At 42.8% G+C, this 24,962-nt stretch overlaps 1 protein-coding gene across 4 annotated transcripts in view; it reads left to right on the top strand.

Annotated features, from left to right (window-relative positions):
* The window catches only part of ELMO1 (engulfment and cell motility 1), a 308,416-nt gene that overhangs the window by 271,960 nt on the left and 11,494 nt on the right, over positions 1-24,962 (top strand). For all 4 annotated transcript variants that reach the window (XM_083880270.1, XM_083880272.1, XM_083880271.1 and 1 more), the window contains 4 exons: positions 459-622; positions 5,884-5,996; positions 20,828-20,935; positions 24,440-24,522. In XM_083880270.1, coding sequence (XP_083736396.1) covers positions 459-622; positions 5,884-5,996; positions 20,828-20,935; positions 24,440-24,522 — 468 coding nt within the window. The remainder of the gene's footprint in view (positions 1-458; positions 623-5,883; positions 5,997-20,827; positions 20,936-24,439; positions 24,523-24,962) is intronic.

Raw genomic sequence — 24,962 nt, 5'->3', positions numbered from 1 at the left:
TGTCCAGACAGTTTTTTAGTGTCTCCAAGGATGGAGAATCCATCACCTCCCTGGGCAACCTGTGCAAGTGCTTGGTCACCCTTATGGTGAAAAAGGGTTTCCTGGTGTTTAAAGGGGTTTGAAGGGTGTTTAAAGTGTTTCCCATGTTCCAGTGTGTTCCCATGGCCTCTGGGTATAAGGGATAAAAGGAAGTAATGGGCCAGTCAGCAGCCCCCTGCCACCCTCAAAAAACACCCCAGTTTTGTCACAGAGCAGATGAGCTTTTGATGTAGGCTGTGATGCCCTGTCAGAAGTTGACTTATTTTCTGGTTATGTTGCTGAAAAGTTGTCTAAGAGACCACAGAGTACGAATCACCTTCTATACCTAGAAACCTTGGTGTGACCCAGAATAAGATTTGAACAAAAACACAGAAAGTGTTTGTTAACACAGCTTCATTTTCTTTTCTTGTTAACTGCAGGTAATGCAGGTAGTGAAAGAACAGATAATGAGAGCACTCACTACCAAGCCTAGCTCTCTGGATCAATTCAAGAGCAAACTTCAGAATCTCAGTTACACAGAAATACTGAAAATACGCCAGTCTGAAAGAATGAACCAGGAAGATTTCCAGTCTCGTCCAATTCTGTAAGTATTGTGTTCTCTCTCCACTTGTTTTTTCTAGGAAGGATTAACAAGGGAGAATGACATTTGTGAGCTCTTCTGGGGAATCCCAGGGAGAAAAGCTGTCCAGGGAGCTGTGCTCAAAAACAGTAGTGAGGCATCTGCCTAAAGTACATTATGTTTTCTTCTGCTGGGAATCATAACTTTTCACTTGAGTTCAGTGAAACCAGATTTGGCAAATCCCAGCAGGAATTCACATGGCCTATTTATATGAAGCAGTGCTTTGACATTTCCTAGCTCTGCATGATTGTAAGCCTGATTTCAGTGCTGGTAGTGGCTTTCAAAAAAAAAACCAAAAAACATTCAACTAATCAAGCACCACAAGTTTGTCTTCTGTTCAAGGCCTCTCTGAGCAAGACAGGGAGAAGCCCAGAAAAAGAGGAGCCAATAAACACTGACTTTCCAAAAGAGTTGTCTTTGTATATAACATTATAAATTGGTGTTAATGACAAGCATTCATTTACTTATTTGTAAATAGCAATGTTCTGGCAGCTAGCCAGTCCTTTGCATGTTGTTTACTGCAAAGTATAGAAGGCTAATATTGCCTCCATAGCTCCTGCTTATTTCTCAGAATACTCTTTATTCTGTTACATGATGAATGGAGGCTGCACTTGGCTCTGGACCAAGTCTGGGCTTGTGGCTGAACTGATGGCACAGGACAGATGCAGACTCTTTGCTGTGCAAATGTTGTACTGAGAATAGCAGGAACCTTTTGAGATCAGCCGAGAAATGATGAGGATTCCAGAAGCATCAGCTGAAATGTCACGAAATCCTGACTGTTGCAAGTGGAATGGTTCATGATACTCTAAATCTCCTTTTCCAAGGCAAAAGTATAGAAATGGATTTGGACCAGCACATTCCAGGATTTGGAAGCAGGATATTAATTGTGATTTGTTTCTAAAGGATACAGATATCCAAGTACAAGCTCTGGGGACACATTCCTCCAGGGGCAGCAGGGCAACAGTGGAAGCCTAAGCAAAATAGAATTACAAATTAAATTTTAACCATACCAGTGTGGATCAAAGGGGGACTGCTTCTTTTATGTTTCCAGTGTGTTAGAAAATACAACCTAATGCCCAATTAGAACTGATGTCACTTGTAGTAATGCACCAATTAAAAGTCTACAAATGATTCCAGTTAGTTTTGTATTGTTACACTGCTCAGAAAGCCCCTGCAAATCCTCTGCAACATTTAGCAGTTCAAAGCTAAATGAACTGCAAAGCTTGTCACCAAAGCTTCTCCTCTTCCCTGCTTTCCCTATGGCTCAACAGTTTATGATACAAGTCAACTATTCATATTCTCTTGCACCATAACCTAGCATTGAAAGACTTGACAATGTCCTGTGCAAGCTCTTCATTTCCAGTGTCACTCTGCCTAGTTGCTGCCACAGTGCAGAGTCTCCCTCCCTATCATGGAACAAGTGAAACATCCAACACAAATAGTTAAGAGCAACTGAAGTGTTACCACAGAATCATTTAAAATTCAGGATAGAGGCTAAGCCTAAAGGCTATAAAGGCTAAGTAAATCGATAAGGTGTTTAAGCAATCACAACTGCATTTGCAGAGATTTTACTCCATGCATTTGCATTTTGATTACATCCATGATCACTTGTTCTTGACTGAAAAGAAACAGTCCTTTCATTTTGCACTTTGATTTGATTCCCTGTACTGAACTCTCTCAAATTGCATAGATGGCACAGTTGATAGAAGTACAGAATCATGGCCCCATTGTAGGTAAGGAGACTGTGAGAGAAAAGAGCAATCGTAGCTGTACTGTATATTTTAAAGCAGATATGCTAAAAGAGATTGTGCACAATGGTGGCTGTAACATCAGCAGACCTTATTTAATTCTGCTTGTGAATATGGCAATCAGGGAATGCTTTTTCCTGCCTTGAACATGATGGAAGTCTATCTTTTTCTGTTCGTTGTATGAAGCACTGTAGTTTTAGGTGTTCAAGCTGCTGGATAAGAGAAGCTTCAGTGAAGTTGTGTTTGAATGTAAACTGGAAAGTGTTGTCTTAGATCCTCATAACTACAACAACCTCATTTTGCGAGGATTAGTTGTTTCTTTTATATGAGCATCATTGTATCATATGAAGTAAAGCTTTATCAATACCTACTTTTGATTAGGAAAAATAAGAAGTCCTTCAGAATAGATTCAGAGATTTGTGATCGTTATTGATCATTGAACTGCCTCTCCCATTGTGTTGTAATAATTTAAATACCTGTAATATGCTCTATCCTGGAAAGAAAACCACTATTGAGTAAGTCTTAACTATAAGCTGGAAAGACAAGACCTGGAGACAATTTTAACTGGTGCTGAAGAAGAGTTTGTGTCATGTGTCAAAAAAACTTGAAAATAATTTCAATGATTTTCAGATATTTTAAAAACAAGTAACCACTGTTAGTATTACCTCCAGTGTTAAGGCCATTGAGATCACAAAATCAGCAATCATATATATTAATGTGCTTTTCCCTCAATCCCTCTGTCTCACCAGCACACTAACTTTTTACATTCTTATGGGACAGAAACACAGTAGAAAACTAATGACAGCTTTTAAAGTCACTGTCTCCTTAGACTTAGTCTGTTCTCTCTCTTCACAAAGCCCAAACTGTTAAGCAAATATCATCTGAGGGACAATAAATAAATATTCACAAAATGTATTTGCATTTATGATCCTTCTTTAGCTCATTGTTCCTGATGGATTTTAAAATTAGGCATGAGGATGTATCTCTTGCACAAAGATTTTTTTTTCCTAACCCTCCAGTCTTTAGACAGTGATCATGAGGAACAGAACTCTATTGCCTTCAGATGACTTTCAGAAGGAAATATAGAGATTCAAAGAAGCACACCTTTTGTTTGTGTGCTATGGTTTGGTTGTTCTGACCCATTTCTGTCACCTCAAAATGGTGCAACAAGAACCTTGACAGTGAGGAGCACTGAGTGGTAGGATCACCTTGCAAAAATATATCTAGAGTCGTGTTGTCAGAAAAATATCTGAGAGCCATACAATTCAGAGTATCCATGTGTTGACAGGAGCTGCTGAGGTCAGTAAGTGCAGTAAGTCACCATGGCAAGGGCTTGATGGTCTTACAGGCTTTCACTAAGTCCAGAGCTACCAGAGACTGTTTCTCCATGGAATAATGGGTTGTCTCCACAACCTCTGAGTGATCAAGAGCCATCAAACAGAAGAGAGTAGCACACTGAGCTTCACTGAGCTTTGAGAGAGCAAAAGTGTCTCTGTGTAGAGGACCTCCAGAACATAACCAAAGAGCCAAGAGGTCCCTTCTTTCTTACCTCCCCTTCTCCTGTGCAAAGTCTGCCTTAGGCACTGAAGTGTTTTAGAGAGGATTACCTGTTTCACCTTGGATTGGCTAAAAAATGTATCTCTTCCTCTGGTTTGTAAAGGGCAGGTGGGGCATTAGAAGCCAGAAGACAGAATGTCATGAGCAAACATTCAGATGTGAATGTGCTGGGTGACCCATTCATTTTGGGGTTTTTTTGGTGATGTCTTACAAATACAATGTTATGATATCTTTAACTCCTACTCCATGCTAATCATCCAGTTTCTGAGTTAAACTACCTAAATATCAAACTGATGTTTATACCACTCTTGAATGTTTGAAAGTAGTCCAGCTGCAGATGTAGTCAGCAGCCTGAACTGCTGAGTAATCCACACTTGTGTTTTAACACTGTTATTCTCAGCCCCTGCTCTCAGGTTTTACCTGAGGAATAGGGAAGCTCATCAGCTCAGTAAAGGCAAGACATTTATTCAAGCACAAAATTATTTTAATCACAGTATTTAACCATTCAACATATTTATATCTTAGATCCCAATGAGAAAACAACAGTGCTTGAAAATTCAAGTCGTAGAGGACTAATAGCACATTTCCAAAAGATGGCCTGTTTCTATAGTTACAATGCTTCCTTGGGTTTTTGACCAGCTAAATTTTCACAGCTTGTAAATATGCAGTGGGTTATGTATCCAGTAATTTCGTTGACACCTAGGGGAAGGAGGGCATTTTGTTTTAAAGGCCTGATCTTTGTAGCAGAGGATTTGCGGTGATTTCAGTGGGGGTCTGGCAGATCAAAGGCACAGGATCCAAATGAGTGTGGAAATCAGCAGAGAATGGGCTTCCTAAGTTTTCAAGAAAAAAAAAAATTGTTGTCTCTATGGGATACCAGAGCTTAGCTTCCTTTTGATGATGATTGCTGGAACATACTGCCAGACAGAATGATTTTTGGTATTACCCAATTTGCACAGCAATGCAAAATTATGGTTCTGACAAACTTCATATTTTATAAATCCTCTGCACATTCAGTTATTTTTTTTTAATCTTACTAGGCTTGCTGTCGAGTTGATGTTTAAACCTGTCTTTTATGTATTCTTAATGAATCTAAGTGAGGATATAACTGATGAATTCAGACATCTGTGAATCCATGTGATGGTGTATGAAATTAAACTTTAAATATTATGTGCATATGTTTTCTGCCTAGTTCTTGACATGTTGAACTCTTATTAAAGAAAGACGGAGAAAATGGATTTTCTGAAGGATATATATGATTATTTCTACATGTATTGTGGGTTTCTGCACTCCTGAGCAAAGGTGAATTTGGATCCTTGGATGATCCCTAGTCATGAGTTAGTCTTCCACAAATTCTGATAATAATAAAGTAATCAAATTATATGAAATTAAGAACAAGACTATAGTGCTGATCATTAATTTCCCTCATTGGCATTGCTCCCTGCTTTTTATTGTTGTTTCAAAATGTTCTAGCCTTCTTGTGTTGCCCTAAATAATAGTCCTAGAGAAGTATACTGGCATAGGATCATGCAACAAAAGGTGACAGACCCTCAAATAAACTTCACAGGGCTCATATGATGAAAGAGCATTATTTGCTGTGGAAAAAATCTTGTTGATGCATTATAGCAAGTGTTATTTTTAGAATGACTAAAGTAATATAAAAACGAGCAACTTGCCTGAGTCATACACTGATGTTGTAGCAGTGAGATGTCTACAACAAAGATATCTTGACTCCCATACTTTGTTAAAAGAAAAAGTTTTGGTTTTTTTTCTGGGACAGACTAGATTCTGACCTGGGCTTGTCTGTGACTGATGTTCTCTTCAAAAGCCTTGCAGAAACATCTTGTGAGACTCTCTTTCAGAGGACGGAGGATGGTCCTTGATTGAACTTAACAAGTGACTGCTTTCTTTCTTCCCAAGGGAGCTAAAGGAGAAGATTCAGCCGGAGATCTTAGAACTGATCAAGCAGCAACGTCTCAATCGACTTGTGGAGGGCACCTGCTTTAGGAAACTCAACAGTCGACGTCGACAAGGTACAGCTCAGACTCCCTAGTCTGGCTTTATGTTGTCACTTTGGTCTGAAAGTTGAGCTGAGGAATACTGTTTTCACTGGCAGGATCATCCTTGGTTTTAATGCTGTCTTGACTGCTTTTACCAGGGGGTAAAGCATCTCCAAGTTACTGATTTTCAGGATTTTCTGTTACCCTGAAACTGGCTTCAGCCTTATCACACAGATGATCTGGAACAAGTTCAGCCTTTGACAAAATCTCAAGCAGCAGTCTCACATTCTCTGCCTGAATGTTCAGATTTCTTGTTCATCTCAAAACAATGTCTTTGCAGGAATAGCCCATGAAACTTGAATTTGAATCTCCCAGTCTTTGATCACCTCTATGTATGCAACAAGTTCAGTCTGCACTCCGCCCTCTTAGTACTGCCTGTCCTTTGGTTTAGAATTAAATTGCCATATACAATGATTGTATTATGATGTTTAAAGATGCTTTTTGAAAGTGCTTATGTCAGTAATTTGTGTACCTTCATATGAATACTTGATTGATATGAGAAGATTGTTTTCCCAGTTCTGTGAGTCATTGCTCATTCTATACAGTTAAACTGCCTATGGTTTTTTTTTCCCCTCAGAGAGGCATTCTTCTTCAGATGGTGTAATGGGGACATAGTGTTAATTCAGCAGATTAAAGTGGTATCCAAAAATTTCCCTTTAAACTCCTCATTTTGTGAGGATTCAGATTACGATTTGTTTTCCTCTGTAAACAGAGAACAAATTAGAAAGTTACAAAAGCTAAGAGTGAGAACTGACAAAGATCAATATTTGAGACCTTAAATTAACTGGGGGAAAGTGCATTCTTCACAGGGAGAAGTATCCCTGCAATGCCTCCTTCCTTAGAAACAAGGAAGCAGTTTTTCTAAATGTGTGGAGGTTATTTATAACCTCTCTGTGACGCATACAAACACCTATGAAGCCCACTGCACAGAAAGATGGTCAATATTTGAGTCTGAATTTCTGTACAGACTGGATAGAGAGCCATAACTCATGTTTTTCCTTCATCAGCATACTCATGGAGTGAAAGTAGGTAAAGTAATGTGTAATTTGTCTGGCTACCAGTAGTGAGGGTTGTTTATTTTATTCCTCTCAAAGCCTTAATCCAAATAATTCAAGTTCTAGGGAAGGAGCAGGATTTGTAGCAAATATTCTTCTTTTGGCTGACCTCCAAGAGGAAGATAGACTGTTTATTTTATCTTAAATTGTTGTTAGTTCATGATTTATAGGATCAAGAGCCTTAGAGAGTATAAATTCATTCAACTTATAAGAGTACAGTTGAAGCATAAAAAAAAATATTTTTCTAAAAATCAATGTAATCTTCTCGTCCTCAGTTGAGAGGGCTGCTTCCTATCATGCCTTGGAGTGAATTCTATATGCCACCAGATTAATTGTTTTGATGTCATATTTATACAGGGCCAGAAATAATTCATGATTCTTTGGAAACAAATAAAACATGCGACCATGCCTCAAAGAAAATTATCTTCACCAAAATAGATTGTTTTTCACAGATGGAAGCCTATTTAGGAGGTCGTGTTTCCACATGCCCTTAACAGTTGTCTATGCTTTATGATAGACTTCCTGTATTCCCTGAAAGAGAGGGGTAAATTACCATTTAGGTAATAGGGAGGCATTAGACACAAAACCATTAGAGGATGATGATGCATGAGGGCACCAGGGCTAAATTCAGTGTGGCCAGCTGTGTCCTGAGGGGCATCAGGCATAGCATCACAGCCGGGCAAGGGAGGGGATTGTCCTGCTCTGCTCTGGAGTGTCCTCACCTCAAGTGCTGGGGGCAGTTTGAGTACCGCAATATAAAAAAGACATTAAGCTGTTAGAAAGCATCCAAAGGAGGCAACAAAGATGGTGAAGGGGGGAGGCCATATGGGGAGCAGCTGAGGTCACTTGATCTGCTCAGCCTGGAGGAGACTGAGGGGAGACCTCACTGCAGTCTGCAGCTTCCTTAACGAGGGGAAGAGGAGGGGTAGGCACTGATGTCTCTGTGGTGCCCAGTGGCAAGACCTGAGGGAATGGCCTGAAGCTGTGTCAGGAGATTTAGTTTGGATATTAGAAAAAGGTTTTTTCCATGAGAGGGGTGGTTGGGCACTGGAACAGGTTCCCCAGGGAAGTGTCACAGCATCAGCCTGACAGAATTAAACAAGCATTTGGACAGTGCGCTCAGGCACATGGTTGTGACATTTGGAGATGGTCCTGTGCAGGGCCAGGAGTTGGACCCAGTGATCCTGTGGATCTCTTCCAACAACTCAACATATTCTGTGATTCTGTGACCTAAAACTGTGTGATTTAAGGAAGCATGCTTGGCATATAAGCCATTCCATTGGCATCCTTTTTTTAGGTATGTACAGTGCCTGACACAGTCCAAATAGCAAATACTGGCAACTGGCAGAGAGCAGAAGAATCTCTCTTGAAATCTGTATTTATCCTTCAGGGTCTCCTGTACTCCAAAGCAGCACAAACTGTAAAACCAGGGCTGTCACAATGTCAAGAATTAGAAGATGAAGTGAAATGAATGGAGGACCCGAGGTTTAGCTAGTGATACTACACATTATGACAGTCAATCCTTCAGATAATTGCTCTGAATGTCCTGATAAAAATAGTAGAAGTCCTAAATTCTGAATGTGTCTTGTGTTAGCTTTATCCCTCATCCCCATCTCCTCTCTCACAACCCACCTCTCTATACAAGTGCCCAGTGCTCCTTAGGGGGCTCAGGAGCCCTTGTCACCTGCCTGGTGCTCTGCTCCAACTGAATCCAGTTGTCATGGAGCATTACCAAGGTTCTAAAAAGGCTGTGGTCCATCCAGGTTGACATGGAACTGAAACAGAGATAGGTACTCTTCTGAGGCATCACGATTTGCCTGTTATGTGGCAAATACTCTTACCTACTTGTAAGAGTAGCATGATCAAGTAGGTGTTATACTAAAGTAGGTATATGATTTTTTTTACCTTTCATATGATTCTTTTGTTCCCTTAAAACAATCCTGGAGCAAATGTCACAAATCTGCAGATTGTACAAGAGGAACCTGAACGTGCCCTACACAGAAGCTGAAAGCATTAAATTGCCCATTTAAAGATAATTAACAGGCATTAGCCCATGATAAAGACTCCAGAGCAAACTTCTGTTAAGATTATTGTTAGAACATGTGGTAGGACACACATGGTTAGTCTCAGTAAGTTGGAAGAATTGACTTACAGAAAAATGAGAAGGGAGTTTACAGCCTCTTATGGCCTTTTGAGAAGAGATTAAACACTTCCATATTAACTTAGCATTGGAAAGCCTCCAATCCAACAGGTGATTCACTGGGGGGATGCTGAAGATTAAGCTGTGAGGTATCTATACTCAGATCTCTGCTTTTTGTGTTTCAGCACAGGATTATCATAGCAGGATCTCTCTGTAGCTGAAATTCAGAAATACCATTGTTGTCCCAGCAGGATCCTTCGCACTTCCAAAAAAATCATGGCCTTTCCCTTGCAAGGTTTTCATAGGAGAACTGCAGCTCTAACTCCTGGGTTTTTATTAAGTATCTTAATCAGTTGGAAATGAAATAGCAAAATCTAGCCTATCCTTCTGATCCCTGTTCAACAGCAGATCATCATGCTCTGCAAATCCCCACTTTGTTCCTGGACCATGAACATCTGCTGACAGATAGACCTCTTCAGCTTTCTCCTTCCTTAGATAATTCCTAAAAGAAAAGGGAGAAGACTAAAGCAAAACCCTGCAAAGCACTCTACACCCCCAGTAGTTATTATTTCCAGTAGAGCTAAGTAGCAGATAAAGGCATTTTATTGAGGATAATAGATGCTTCTAATGCTGTCATCCAGTACATTTGTAGTATGTGTTGCTGGGTGCACTCTTGAAAATAAATTCCCTTTTTATCTTTATAAAGATTGTAGAGAAATTGCATGCTATTGCAGTAGTTTTTCAGTCAACATGAGGTTTCTCAAACAGTAATTTTTGGAAGGAAGGGAAACCCTGGTGGTACACATCATTAAATTAAAAACACAAGGTGCCATGGAAATAACCTGGAAAGAGAAAGCTTAACTTGAAACAAAAAATCTAGTGAAGACAGGTTTTCCATCTCTGGCTAGGATAAGTAACTCACAGTTCTGAACAACAACACACACTGACTTTTTTCTGCCAAGCTTTTTTCTGCTGCTCCTTCATCCTACTCTCCACAGTCCCACAAAAACCCCTAATATTCTGTGAGCATGTGAGTCGCTGAGGGGAGCCAGTTAAACAAATATGCCTCCAACAATGCCATGGGTCAATTATTTGCCAGTTATTTAAGGAGCTTCCTGGCTTGGTGTAGGCAGCTAATGTTATGAATAAAAACGGGCGGAGAAAATATTAATCTCCATAAACGCCTTTATTAATCAGCTCTTATTAATATTTGCCCGAGGGGTTTGGTCGCCGTGGAGGAGGAGGGCTTTATCAGCTCTGCTGCATGCAGTTCAACAGAGCTGGAGGACTGGCCCTCGCTGGGAAGCAATCCCAGAGTCCTGTCAGTTCTTTGTTTTCTCCTGTGGTCTCATCTCCGGTTTGGTCTTTTTAACTTACGGCTAGTAAGCTAAACCGGAGAAATTAGCTCTTCTGATTCTCTAGGGTCCACACGGCTGAGCATTAGTTCTTATCTGTTTTAATTTTACTTGGTTTTTATTTGATAAGGGTTTTTTTATGTTAGATTTCATCCCGGGACGCTTTCGGAGTTCTTAATTTGCATGCGGGATCACCGGGGCGGGGGCTTGGAGTTCTTTGCGGCCATGGGGTAGTCTTTGCCGCAGAAATGGCGTCTCAGTTTCACGCCGCTTCACAGCGGCGGCAGTGTTGTGGGGGTTTGGGCCGGGGCTTGTGCGGTGGGGGGGTGGAACGTGGTGGGTGTGGGGTTTCTCCCCTGAAGTGGGGCAGAGGTCCGGCTGGCTTGGGGGACGCTTCATCCGGCCGAGGCGGCTGACCGCGTGGCGGCTGCGGGCTGGACGGGGCGGCCGGGGCTCTTTTCTCCGCTTCGGCACGGGGCTGACTGCAGTTAGGCTGCTCCTCGGCTGCGGGCGGGGGGAGAGGCTTCTCCGCGGCTGGAACTCTCCGTGCTGGGCTTGGGGGGGGGGAGCGGCCGGCTCCTCCTCTCCCTGCTCCGGCGGCGGGTGACTGCGGGCGGCTCCGCGGGCTGGGCTCTCTCCCCCCCGCCGGCTCCCAGCCGCGGACGGCGCTGGGAAGGGGCTCCTCTGCAGCGAACCGGGGGGGGGGGGAAGACGGGGCGGCCGGCCCCTTTCCTCTCTCTCTGTCGGTGGCAGAGCCGGCTCTGCCGCGGCCTCCCCGCCCCGTCCCTGACCCGGGACGGGGGGGGGGGGGGTGCGGCGCTCGGGAGCTTCTCTATGGGAACGGGCTCCCCGTTTTTCCAAGGTGGTCTGGGAGGAAGGAAAGCCACGGAGATGGCCCTCCATTGCTACACCATAGGACAAACACCCCAAATTTCATTTTTAACAATTCCCTCCTCTTTGCTTTTGATCAGGTTGTTTAAACCTGCATCAACTTATTTATGGTAATGATTTTTGATTATTTTTGGGGTTTAACTTTACTTGTTCAAGTTTGGACTTTGCTCATATCAATCACAGCTTGGTTTTGTTTTGTTATTTTTTTGTTTAATTTTTGGGGCATTTTTTTTGAGGTGCTTTTGGTATTAAAAGGAATCTGAATTTGGGCTATATTTGTGACTACTAGGGACTGTTTGTAGCTTATTTTTTTATCAAAATAATAACCAAATTCTTATTGAGAGGCTTGCTTAGCTAAAACTATTCTCTTATAGAGCACTCTCCAGTTAAGCTTTGCTCAAAGGTGGCAGTATTTTTTATGACTAATTGTTTTTTCTCATCCTGACAGGTTGAGAGTTGCGGATCAGTAAAGCAAGTGTGGTTTGGGTTGATATAAACTCTTATTGAGGACTTTGAGCTCTTCTCATCATTGATGAGGGAATGCCTCTCTGAACCAGCTCCTCTTATGGGTTTATTCATCATTCAGACTATCATGAGTCTTTCCAAGAGTCCAGTGTGAACCAGTTTCATTTTTTTCGATCTCACCTGGGCTTGCCTCTTGGTTTTAGGAGCTCTCTGGGTTCAGTTTCTAGAGTTTTTCTTGCGCTTTCACACTTGGCTGTTAACTTTTAGGTAGCCTTTTTGGGTTGTGCTCTATGAGAGATTTTTAAATTTTTGTAGTAATTTTCCCAATAATTTATACTAATTCAAAACAACAAACAATCCCACAGCTTTTGTGATTGATATGCGCTTTCAGTTACAACATTACAATAATAACAACAACAAACTTTTAACAACAATATCACAACTACTAATACAAACAGTAAAAAAAAACTTCTTCTATGCAATATGTAGTCTGGGTGTTTTTTTTTTTTTTGAAAGTCATTTTTGAAGAGTTTGAATATGAAACAACAGTCTATGGGGGATGATGTTTTGAAAGGTTTGTGCTGGACAGGATGTTTGGAGGTGGTGTTGCTGGTCTTTTCACTCTGGTCTTTAGCAGCACCTGGAAAGGACTTATATTTTGGGGTTAATGGGGTGATATTTGAATTAAGGGGAGGAGTTTGGGGATTTTGGTTTTCTTTCTTGGTAACCTCCTGGGTTAGAGGGTTAACAAGAATAGAAGTTTAAACATTTCTTTAAGGGGAAGCTCTTATGTTAAATTGGGGCCAGGTTTTAATTTACAGAAGAGCTAGAGGCAAACAAACAGCTGAGCCAATTTAGCTGTGTTTTCTCTATTAATTTGGTTTTTATAATTTTGCAAGTCATACATTTTATGACTTTTTAAGTTTCATCATCTTTTTCATTTAATATACTTTCTAATATATCTTTCTCTCTTTTGATTGCTTCATCAAATGATACTTTTGGGCAATTTTTTCTGAGGTGCCCTATTTCTTCACAATAAAAACACTTTCGAGTTTCCCTTTGTCTTTTAGGGGTCACCCAAGGTAGTAAATTATTTCTTTGCCCTCTGACTGGCTTCCTATCCTCTCGGTGGGGTGAACTCTGGTTAGATACACTTTCTCTAGCCACAGCTACCATGATTTTTCCCTTCGTTATGGTTTTTTCTTCTTCCCTTCTTAAATAGACTTTTAAGGCTTCCCTTAACAAGTCATTTATTCCTCTATCTTGCCAGTCTTCTAACTTTTCTAATTTTCTTCTAATATCTGGCCAGGACTTTGTAACAAACTGTGTTTTAAGTAACACCTGGCCTTCAGGGCTTTCTGGGTCAATATTAGAATATATTCGGAAATTTTGTTTGATTCTGCTCAGCCAAGTGGCTGGGGTCTCATCCTTTCCTTGCATACTATCAAATGCAAGCTTTGAGTTATTGCTTCGGGGGACTGATTCTTTAATTCCTTTGTTTATCAAATTTCGATAATCATCCATATTCCTCCTGTCTTCTTCCCTATTTGGATTCCACTTTGGATCACTTACAGGCAGTTTATGTTCACCTGGGGGCCCTATTCTATTCTCCCTTTCCCAAATCCTTATTCCTGCTGTTCGAATCATTCTTATTTTTTCGGGGCTAAATAAAATTCTGAATATAGAATTTATTTCCCCCCATGTGAAGGTATTGGGACCTAGGAACTGATCTACTTGTTCAGCCACCCCCACTGGATCTTCTACTAAGTTTCTTAGCTCCTTTTTGAAGTTCCTGACCTCTGAGGCTGTCAGAGGGGCATTTACAAATCCCACCCCTCCAGCAACTCCGCCCATTGGAACCTCTCTCAAGGGAAAAAGCTTAGCTTTAGATCTGGTGTTATAAGAATGTCCCTCTGGATTATTTTCAGGGGGACGTTCTATGGTTGGGGTGGGCAAATTCGGTTCCCAGTTTGCAGGTGGGGCTGGAACCATGGATGGTAAGGGAGAAAAGACATAGCTACTGTTGGGGGAAACTGGGGGTACTTCTGTTGTACAGAAGGGGTTAGTACTGGATGGGGGAAGACTCACCGGAGGGCTGGTTAGGGAGGGGGCAAAGGTATTGGTAGAGGGAGGAATAGGGGAATTAGTTTGAGGGATTTGAGGGTGGCTTGGGGCTGAAGGTAGGGGGGAAACAGGGGTTACAGTTTGGGGAAGACGGAAGGGGTTTCCAGGGGGAACCTGGGGCATATCTGGATATGCGGGAGGGGGAGGTAAGTAATTAAGTGGATCCCAGATGGGGCCATTCTCTTCTTTATCACTTTTTCCTTTTTTCCCCTGTAACTTACAGATCCTTATGTTGTCATTATTTCTGTTTTGCTTTTCTCAACAAGCAGCATACTGCACTTGTTCGGCTTTTTTATCACCTTGGGCTCTCAGATGTTGATTTAACTGGGCACACATCCAAGGGTCTGTTGTTCCGTGCCATGGCCATTCTCCAGGTAAACCCAGAGTAGGCCATACTTCTATACAATAATGGATCGTTTTGATCCTATCTAAATATTTAGTACTTTCTTCCCTGTCCCACTGTTTTAACATCTTTCCTAGTGGGCTCTCTGGAGGGATATGTGGTATTTTTTCTTTTTGTACTTCAGCCTCTCTAGACCTACTTATTCAAGTACTTATTTTTACTTGGTAAAATTTATTCAAAATTTTTTTTTTGAAAGCTCTTTCACTCACACTCACTCACTTACACTCACTCGTGAGCTCTGGAAGCAGTTCGTATGACCCGCCCTTAGGGCCCCGACCACTGCCACAGCCAGCCCCCGGTACCCGTCAATGGCCTCAGCACCCCTGGTGCTTCTGTCACCACCCCAGCCGGTACCCTCTTTCACTCCTGCGCGTCCGGCGTATCCCCGTAAGCAGCCGGTCAACCTGGGCCCAGAGTTCCAGTCACTACTTCTGCCAGGATACACACACACAGTATGCGACTCACTCACTCACCCTATCGTTAAGTTCCTTGCACGTTGGAACTCCCCTAACTTTCACTCACTGCACCCGGTAGCACCGGCCTTAGATACCCCCGACCAGCTTTACCTCTCCGTGTCCGGTAGCATAGAACTCCTGCCTACCCCCGCCCAACACGACACACTCAAGCCCGGTAGCGTATCTAATCCGACCCCCGCCCAATGCACTCTTCACACCCGGTAGCGTGCTCCCCTTTGAGCACCCCCGCCCAGTGTGACCGTCCTGTACCCCGTCAGTTACCTCAGCCTGGCCACCTCTCCCTTGGGAGCAGCCCCTGGTAACCTCGGCCAGTACCTCTTTCTCTCCCCACACCCCTGCAGGTCCCTGGGAGCAGCCCCTAGCCACCCTTTCTCCTGCGTCGGTGTGGTGCGTGCCTCACACACTTGTCCCTGGCCTCCCCGCACACTTGAGGTGACCTGGGTGGTTTGCCCCTACAGGTCTAGGGGAAACCCACAGTACCACTCACTCTATGACGTGCCACTCACACTCTATTCAGCCTCCGCACGTCCGGAGGGGGGTCCCCTACACCCCTGGAGACGCCTCGCTCACTCTGTTTCCTCTCGCTTCCTCCTGTTCCTGACCACTCCTCTCGCGAAGATGTGGAAATGCAGTACTGAGGAGTCCTCACTCGCGGCGGGGGTCCGAGCTGCCGGCCCCCGTCTCACTCACACACACACTCGCACGTCTCCTGCTCCCGCCACCGAGTTTTATACTTACCCGGTGCTCCTCAACGGCGCCCCCTTGTGGCTGCTGTGTGTCCCTCGAGGCTGGCGTGCGTTGTCCTTGCTGGTTGTCCCTCGAGGCTGGCGTGCGTTGTCTTCTTTGGTCCAGGAGGCCAGCTGTCCAGGAGGTCCAAGGTGGGCGGCGCCTTCCCGTCTCGGTCCTCTTCTGGGCGTGGCCAATCCCGGGCGAGCCCCCAGTTGTTATGAATAAAAACGGGCGGAGAAAATATTAATCTCCATAAACGCCTTTATTAATCAGCTCTTATTAATATTTGCCCGAGGGGTTTGGTCGCCGTGGAGGAGGAGGGCTTTATCAGCTCTGCTGCATGCAGTTCAACAGAGCTGGAGGACTGGCCCTCGCTGGGAAGCAATCCCAGAGTCCTGTCAGTTCTTTGTTTTCTCCTGTGGTCTCATCTCCGGTTTGGTCTTTTTAACTTACGGCTAGTAAGCTAAACCGGAGAAATTAGCTCTTCTGATTCTCTAGGGTCCACACGGCTGAGCATTAGTTCTTATCTGTTTTAATTTTACTTGGTTTTTATTTGATAAGGGTTTTTTTATGTTAGATTTCATCCCGGGACGCTTTCGGAGTTCTTAATTTGCATGCGGGATCACCGGGGCGGGGGCTTGGAGTTCTTTGCGGCCATGGGGTAGTCTTTGCCGCAGAAATGGCGTCTCAGTTTCACGCCGCTTCACAGCGGCGGCAGTGTTGTGGGGGTTTGGGCCGGGGCTTGTGCGGTGGGGGGGTGGAACGTGGTGGGTGTGGGGTTTCTCCCCTGAAGTGGGGCAGAGGTCCGGCTGGCTTGGGGGACGCTTCATCCGGCCGAGGCGGCTGACCGCGTGGCGGCTGCGGGCTGGACGGGGCGGCCGGGGCTCTTTTCTCCGCTTCGGCACGGGGCTGACTGCAGTTAGGCTGCTCCTCGGCTGCGGGCGGGGGGAGAGGCTTCTCCGCGGCTGGAACTCTCCGTGCTGGGCTTGGGGGGGGGGAGCGGCCGGCTCCTCCTCTCCCTGCTCCGGCGGCGGGTGACTGCGGGCGGCTCCGCGGGCTGGGCTCTCTCCCCCCCGCCGGCTCCCAGCCGCGGACGGCGCTGGGAAGGGGCTCCTCTGCAGCGAACCGGGGGGGGGGGGAAGACGGGGCGGCCGGCCCCTTTCCTCTCTCTCTGTCGGTGGCAGAGCCGGCTCTGCCGCGGCCTCCCCGCCCCGTCCCCGACCCGGGACGGGGGGGGGGGGTGCGGCGCTCGGGAGCTTCTCTATGGGAACGGGCTCCCCGTTTTTCCAAGGTGGTCTGGGAGGAAGGAAAGCCACGGAGATGGCCCTCCATTGCTACACCATAGGACAAACACCCCAAATTTCATTTTTAACAGCTAAGACCAGTTGGAGTGAAAATGTCCATACCATTTTAATAGAGACAGAAAAAAAGAATAAGAAAAAATATGCATGCCCACAGGCATATATAGATATAAAATCTACACAGGTACATGTTTTCACAGATATATTTAAAAGCAGGTTCCTGTTCCTAGATTTGTGAGAATGTTTTCCTTTGAACAAAAAACTTCTGTAGTAACCTCAAATGTATCTTGGGAAAAAAACCATATTCTCAGACTTCTTTCCATGCATATCTGAGCTATTTTCTCCCCAGATTCTAACAATAGAGCACTCCTGTACTAACCACAGCAGTTCTTTACCTGGAGTAGTATTGTTAGAGGCATATGAGTCATTGGCCATTAATGCACTTGGAAACACACTGTGTGAATGGCCAGGCACTCTGTAGCCCATCAGCGAAATGTTCTGTGCTCTGCTATTTGTTCACAATTTTGAATATTACTTTTGTAGCCAAATTGTAGGTGATTTTGCTACTTGTGATTTTTTTTAAAACTCATCTATAATCTTCAACAATGTTCTGTGATATATTTAACCGCCTGGCTGCTCTAGCGAATATCAGAAAATCAGAACGATATACTTGAAAACTTTTCAGATTAAAACCAAGAATGACTAATTCTGTTTCCCAAAGAAGAATTTCTAGCACCCTAAAGTGATTGCATCAGTGGTCAGTAAGCTGAAAGACTTGCCAGAAAGTGTAAATAATGTACTGTCTAAAAATTGTGATGGGGACTAATAGGGAAGGTCCGTCTCATCTTTAAAGCCTTTTGTAACACTTCATCTCTGTAGACATTGGTTTAAGAGTTTTGGAGGGTTTGGATGGTAGTTTTTCATTGTTTTATAAAAAACACTTTTGAGTTATAGTAGAAAAGAGCTTTTTCTTCTGCCTTTTTTTATTTTTTTATTTATCAATTTAGAGCTCAAAGTAAATGCTGGCTACTTCCCATGTGCTGTTCTATAATTAAGATTTCTTCACCCTTTCTCTCAGTGGAAGTAATTTCATGTAATTTTTGTTTTGACTGCAGGATCATTCTATACACTACTTTTCCAATATAGTTGTGTTCAGCACTTGTACTACAGTAAAATAGCTTCATTTGGTTTCAATCTATTCCCTTCCAAGGCACTGAAATCTCATTTGAGTGGGATATTTTCTGATACACTGTTTGTAGTGTCATGTACAGCTGAAGGGAGAACCAGAATGGGTAAGGCTGAAGTAGCTGTAGAAACAAGGGTCCCTTCTCCTAGCAACATGCTGTCACCCTCCTCAGCCTGGCTGGTGCAGTCATTTAGTGGCTGTGGTTGAGGAAACCTTAGTTCCATTTGTAGCTTTCATTTAAGGGTTTCCCCTTGACAGCAAGGCTGTGGCAGAGCAGAGTCATTAGTGAGCTCACAGGAGAGTTGTGCTGGACATGCTTCAAGCTACAGTCTATGGCCATTAGTTTTTAATTAACCTTGGGTTATGGGGAATTGCTGAAAAGGCTCCTCAAATATTCAGAGCTTGTGTTTCTTCCCATTAAGCCACCCCTTCCCAAAACAAAATGAGCTATTTTCATGGAGGGCTATTCCTCTCTTTTATTATTGAAGCGTGGCATTGATAGAACCAAAGTTACCAAAATACTAACCCCTAGGAGATGAAAGAGCCAAACCCTAACACCAACCCCCGTGTGTGATAAATTGAAAGGAATCTATGGTAATTTATTTTTTTTCAGTTAGAACATCTTTTTGCCAAGGTCACGGAGAAGGTAGTGAAACCATGTTGGTTTTCATTAAGAAAAAATTACTGTTTTAATTTTTACGTTAGGAAGTTGCATTATTTTGTACAGCCAATAAACAATGAGGTTGCAGTTATAGCTAAGTATGAAAGCCTCCTGCTGCAGTTACTGGAGTGTTTTCTTTAGGCATAATGGTCAACCATCAGATTCAGTGGGGGTGTACGTTTTTTAAACATCATGCCTTTTCCTATAGTTCTGGTAGAGTTCCCTGTAAAAGGTATGAGTCTAGAAAATTTTCACATATATCCTTCTGAGATACACAAACTGCCCAATGAATTGCTTGTGTGTGTGCTCTTCAGATGAGAGTCTACTGAATGAGGGCTCCAATTCCCAGCAGAAGTTTTGCGAGTGGGGTCTTCTTCTCGATCCCATCCTATGCCATTGTATGTTCTGCTTACAGTCCAGGGATGCTGATATTTCAGCAACTCTTCTTGTAGGCACCACAGGAGCATAATTTCTGACTCTCTGCCATAAATCCTTCAGTGTTGTGCATGTGTGTGAAGTTGATAACCAGAATCCCTCCTATGGCCATTTTGAGCCTTTGCCAGAAGTCTATAAGGTTTCTGAAACCTTTATGTAGAAGGAGCTGTGCACTCAGAAAGTAGTTTGAAGTGTGTAGGGTTTTTCCTCCAAACCTTCTTAGCCACTGTGACAAAAAAAATTAAAAGGGTGTGTGAAAACTCATTGTTACTGTTCAGTTGCCTAATTTTACTGCATTGCATTTTAAATGACTGGCCAAGGGCCTGGAGTGTCCTTCAGGAAGCAGCTGGGTCCATGAAGCCAGTGTTTTACTCACAGAGCCAAGAAGCCCTTCCTCTGCTAACGCTCCAAATGAGCTCACATATGCTGGTTCTACAGCTCCTCCAATGTTTTATCCAAACTGAGGCTCCCAGTGACTGCCACACCGCAGGGCTGTGTCAGTGCTAACGTTTCCCCTAAATTGTCCCTCAGGCTGCTGCTTGGCACAGCATCAGCACTGCCAGTACGAGAGAAGCCCAGAGCCAGAGAAGCCCTCTGCCCCCCTCCACTGGCATTTTAACATCCAGCCTTGCTCTGAGCTTTTGGAGATTTAGTTTGTATGTAACAAGATTGTATTTTTGACAGCTTAACATTATGTGATCTACTTATTAAATAGAATGTGCTCTGACAAGGAAGGATAATCTCTTTCTTGCCATTTTAGAGAGGGAATTGGCAAGCCCCATCCTTGCATGCTAGGCAGTGTGGTGGCCTGGCTCTGCAAAGGTGATGTTCTTCACAGGAGCAGATTTTAACAAATGTTGTTAAGGGGAATTTTGTCCTGCAAAGCACGTCTTGTCAGGAGATGAAAATGTACATCTCTTAGGAAGGACTTAAATGCAAACTGGGGTGTGAACTGCACGGTCACATGTATATTTGTGACCTTGCAAAGCACTGAGTTATCTGCAGGACAGGAGACAAGAGTCTGCTTTTTAAGTCCTTGCATGTTTATTAGGTCCAGTCTCTCTATAAACATGGGGGTGTTCTCCTATGTCTATAAAAAAAGACATGAGTCATAATTTTCATAAAGTATGGGATATTTCAAATTTATCAGTTTTTGGGTGTCCCACACAAGACAGCTGGTAGGGCTTGATTTTCACAAAGTGGTGCTAAAAATGAATCTTTTATGGGTAAATTAAAGTTATCCACTCGAAGTAGTTACTTTGCCAGTCTTCTGGCCATAAGAGTGTATAATAAATATCTGGTTAAACTAAGTCAATTTTTTTCTCACTAGTATATTTTTTTTTTTTTGACCAATGACTATGTCTATAACAAAACTCCTGTAGATTAATGCCAGCTTCATTTAATCAAGTAAAATTACTGATCAAAGTCCCTACCCTTCTTATATACACCCCATACGTTTCTTCTTCTGAAAGAAAAGGCAGTCTTTCCCTGTAGTACCTTGTTTGAGTAAGCTTTCTTCTGTGCTGTTGGTAAGACTGATGAAAACATGTCAGTGACTTTGTTTAATGTGTTTATTTCAACAGACAAATTTTGGTATTGTCGACTTTCACCTAATCACAAGGTCTTGCACTACGGAGACTTGGAAGAAAGTCCACAGGGAGAAGTCCCTCATGATTCCTTGCAAGATAAATGTAAGTCATGTACAAAGATTGTGACACTACTGCTTCTTCTATGATAGTTTTTCTTTGTAAATTTTAGGTTTTTCTTAACATGGGACATTATGAACAGCTTTCTTTACGAAGATAAAGAGCAGGGGACGTTTTCTCCTGCGTTCAAACACCACTCTCTTGGGTTTGGCAACTGTATGTGGGGACTGCATTAAGCTTTTCCACAACTTTATAATTTCATTCAGCTTGGAAACATCATGTCTTTCCTAGGGAGGAACACAGTTTGTTTTCATCGCTCATCTAAATGAGACTGCAGATGACAAATAAAAATACTTGGGCATATTCAAGCACTGCCTGTCCATGGAAATAGACAGTCTCTAGTGACTGGAGGAGGAATATATGGCAGAGGTCTTTTTTGTCATTGTGAGGAGTGGACTTAAAGGTGACAGGTCACTGTGAACAGTGTTGAGAGAATCTCACTGTTTCTGTGTAGCCGACTGGGAGAGGATATGTCTCTGTGGCAGCTCCTACCAGGGGATTTATTGGGATTTTTCTTATGGTTAAAAGTAATTTTGGAACTCTTCAGAACAATCATACTCTAGTGATTTCTCCTTTGTACTTCAACATGGGTTGTAGGGGTTTAACCCGTAATCCAGGGAAGGCTTTTTATGATAGTGGAAATAATGAGTATAGTTTTGTCACTGGTAGGTGACTTCACAAAATCCAGCATTGAATAAGGAATAATTCTTTTTGTTCTTTTCTGAAAATCCTTGGCATTATCAAATAAGACACGCTTATAAAAGTATTTCAGCTGGTAGTTCCACTTCTTTCATGGAATGGCAGAAAGACTAATTTTTCAGAAGTCTGAAAATTTTCCAGCCTGAAAATTGGGGACTGATGTGAAATTTCCTCCCCTTACCTGTCTCCAGGCAGCACCTTTTAAACTGTCCAAGTGCTCCCAGATGCAGTCTGAGAGGGAAAGAAGAAAAGCCTGTGTGGTGCTGGAGCCCTGACTGTTTGCAGTCATGTTCTCTTGTTTTCCTTGCCTTACAGATTGCCTCAAGGATGTTCCACACTGCAGTCTTGGCAGAATGTAGGACAGGGGCTCACATTGCTGTGTCGGCACAGAAAGAGACTGTTTTTGTGGACAAGGCTTAGAGAAATAGCCACAGAATGTTACAGTAGTGTCAGAATGACAGAAGAACAAAAGTCACACTTGAACTGCAGGCACAGTCACAAGACCAGCAGTTCCCAGATTTGTTTGCTTGGAGCATGCTTCCAGTCACAAACCCATGACCCTGACTGTGAGAGTCATCTGGCACTTGCGTTTTCCATAGGCTCTTGAGCCGACTCAGGAGTGTCAGGATCCCATGGGGGCAGAAGGCTCCTACTTTAGAAACCATTGGGCCAGACCCACACAGTTCCCTCAGCATGGCTGCTGGTAGAGTAGATACCAATGCAGTTTGAGAAAGAGGTGATTTTTTCATCAGTATTTCAGGTTTTCAGGCTATGAATGATACAAGATTTACCATAGTGCTACCCACATTCAATGGAGTTTCATTAGACAAAGTTGAGAATGTTGCAAGTCACAAGATTATAAAGTGGCACCATTGTTTGAAACATATCAGACCAAACTGGCCTGGGCATTTTACAGAACACTTTTCATAAATATTTTGGTTGTCTCTGGACAGATTACTGATTTTTGAATTCTTTAAGTTTGAATATGATGATCAACTTCTCAGCATTTGGAGCCAGGTCTACAGATAAAGGAGAATAGATGGGTAAGAAAACAGAACCAAGAGAAGCAGCATCAAGCATTCTTACCAAGCCTGAATAATTAGTATCTATCCCCAAAATAAATGTGTGGGTTTTTAACCTTTTCACTTCTGTGAATGTCACTCCTCTCTTCAAGCTGGCAGAGATAACAAGCCATGCAGATTCCAGCTGGGATGGAAAACAGCTGCCCTCTTTCTCAAGGCTTTATCCATTGTGAGCACATCACATCCATACTCATGCCCTCCTGCATCTTGTAGTCAACTTCTGATGCCTCCTGAAGTCTTTGATTCTATTTTTCTAAAGCAAGGCATAAGCCAAGTTCCAGATAAATAAAGATTAGGGTGTCATATCAGTCTGTGATCTCCCACAGTAACTGCATTCCAGATCAAACAGATCAAGTGTATGAAACCTGGAGAAAAGCCTTCTTGGTTGAGAGGTCTGACCTCAGAAAATCTTATCTTATGCAAAGAGAGAAATTGTTTTTCTGGGCCTTTTCAAAAAATGGCAAGAACTTTTTTTTTTTTTTTAAGAAGACCTTCCTACCATAGTTGCAGTCAAATATCTCCTTAATTTCCCAGTCTACCCTAGCTTACTCTGTCCTCCCAAAAACAGTACCTCTTCTTCTCCAAAATGGGACTGTCAGAGGCATAAAAAGTCATCAGGCCCACAGCATACAATTCTGAGACTAAAGGCAGAAGTTGCATAGTGAAGAGTCAAATTATTTCCTTTCTTTTCCGCTTTCCTTGCAAAGCAAATACTTTAAGAATGTCTTTTACATTCCATACTATCCGTTTGGCTGTAGTGCTGAGGTAATCTGTAATAAAATATATAGTGCTGCTGTGCCCAGTAGAAGGGTAAATGCATTTCTCCTCTTCACTATTTCCATTAGAGTTTGTAAAGAACTGGGCAGTAACAGGTTTTCATATTACCATCCTGTTCTATATATAAGATACTTTTCTGCAGCCACAGGATAATGAATGATTTATAGATCGTAGAAACTGTCACTCAGGGACCATATTGTATTGTAGAGCATATAGATTCTCCATAATGTAATTACCTTTGGAAAATTGACTTCCGCTTGAAACTCAGAGAAATTTATGCTTTAGTGACCTCACTCTGTGTCTCTGAGTGGCACCAGATTTTAGTATTTTTTCTTACCTTTCTTTTTCCCCCAGTCATTCCTGATCACTTCACATTTTAAACCAATTGGAATGGCTCATTCTAAGCCTTAGCTTTCCTTATAGTACCAGAAAGCAACTAAACTGCTGATGGGAGTAAAATAGGAAACTATTTTTAAAAACATCCTGCAGGCTTTTAAATGAAGGAAAGCAGCACTGAGTGAGGGGTCCAACTTGCCCAGCATCCTCTCTCCAGCAGAGGCTTTACCTGGATGCCTAGAACAGAGCAAGCACATTGCATTAACAAGAAAACTAGATGGTTTTGAGATCCATGAGTACACATACTGTCCAGACACAGGTATGCATTTATATGAAACACTCTTACCCCAGGTAGTCTAAATAGGCAAGAAAATGCATTTTCAGAATTTATCCAGATGCCTGAAATTTTGTCAAGACTCACTGGTTCCTGTGTTAGTTGTTTTCTTCCAGTCTTCTTTCTTACAAAAGGCTGGAAATGGCAAAGGACATGGCAATTTTATCATATTAGTCTTGCCTCTTTTGAGACTCTGTAGCTTTTACATACCTTGCTTCTAACTAATTTTTTGGGGTTTGATTTTCTTTCTTTTTAATGCAGTGCCAGTGGCAGATATAAAAGCTGTTGTGACTGGGAAAGACTGCCCACACATGAAGGAGAAAGGAGCTCTTAAACAAAACAAGGTATGGTTCTCAAATTGTTATGAACACATACTGTGCTGAATACTAAGCTTGTCGACTTGAGCTTCCCTGAAGTAACACAGGTATCTTTCACTCCAGCCTGCAACATTTCCATGTATGTACAGCCTTTGTTTCTACCTCAGACCATTTGAGTTAAGTTATTGGCACAACTTAGCCTTCTTTACTCATATTTCATGGCAGATTTGCTTTGTGATATGCCCAGGGCACAACTGGAGTAGTGATGTTTTCTATCTCTAAAGCAAAGCAGCAATGGTTGTTGGTACCTTCTCCTATATTGTCTCAGATAAATAACTAGTTTTTTCCAGCTGTGTTCTCTGATGAACTTACATTCAATGAACACATGCCAAAAGTGCAATTAATGTCCAGCTGATGATACCTGCTGGTCCAGTCAGGTAGCAAAACAACTGCCAACAAAAGGCTAT

The sequence above is a fragment of the Zosterops lateralis genome (assembly GCF_965231275.1).
Source record: "Zosterops lateralis genome assembly, chromosome: 1".
NCBI lineage: Eukaryota > Metazoa > Chordata > Aves > Passeriformes > Zosteropidae > Zosterops > Zosterops lateralis.
This window is presented reverse-complemented; position numbering and strand designations above follow the sequence as displayed.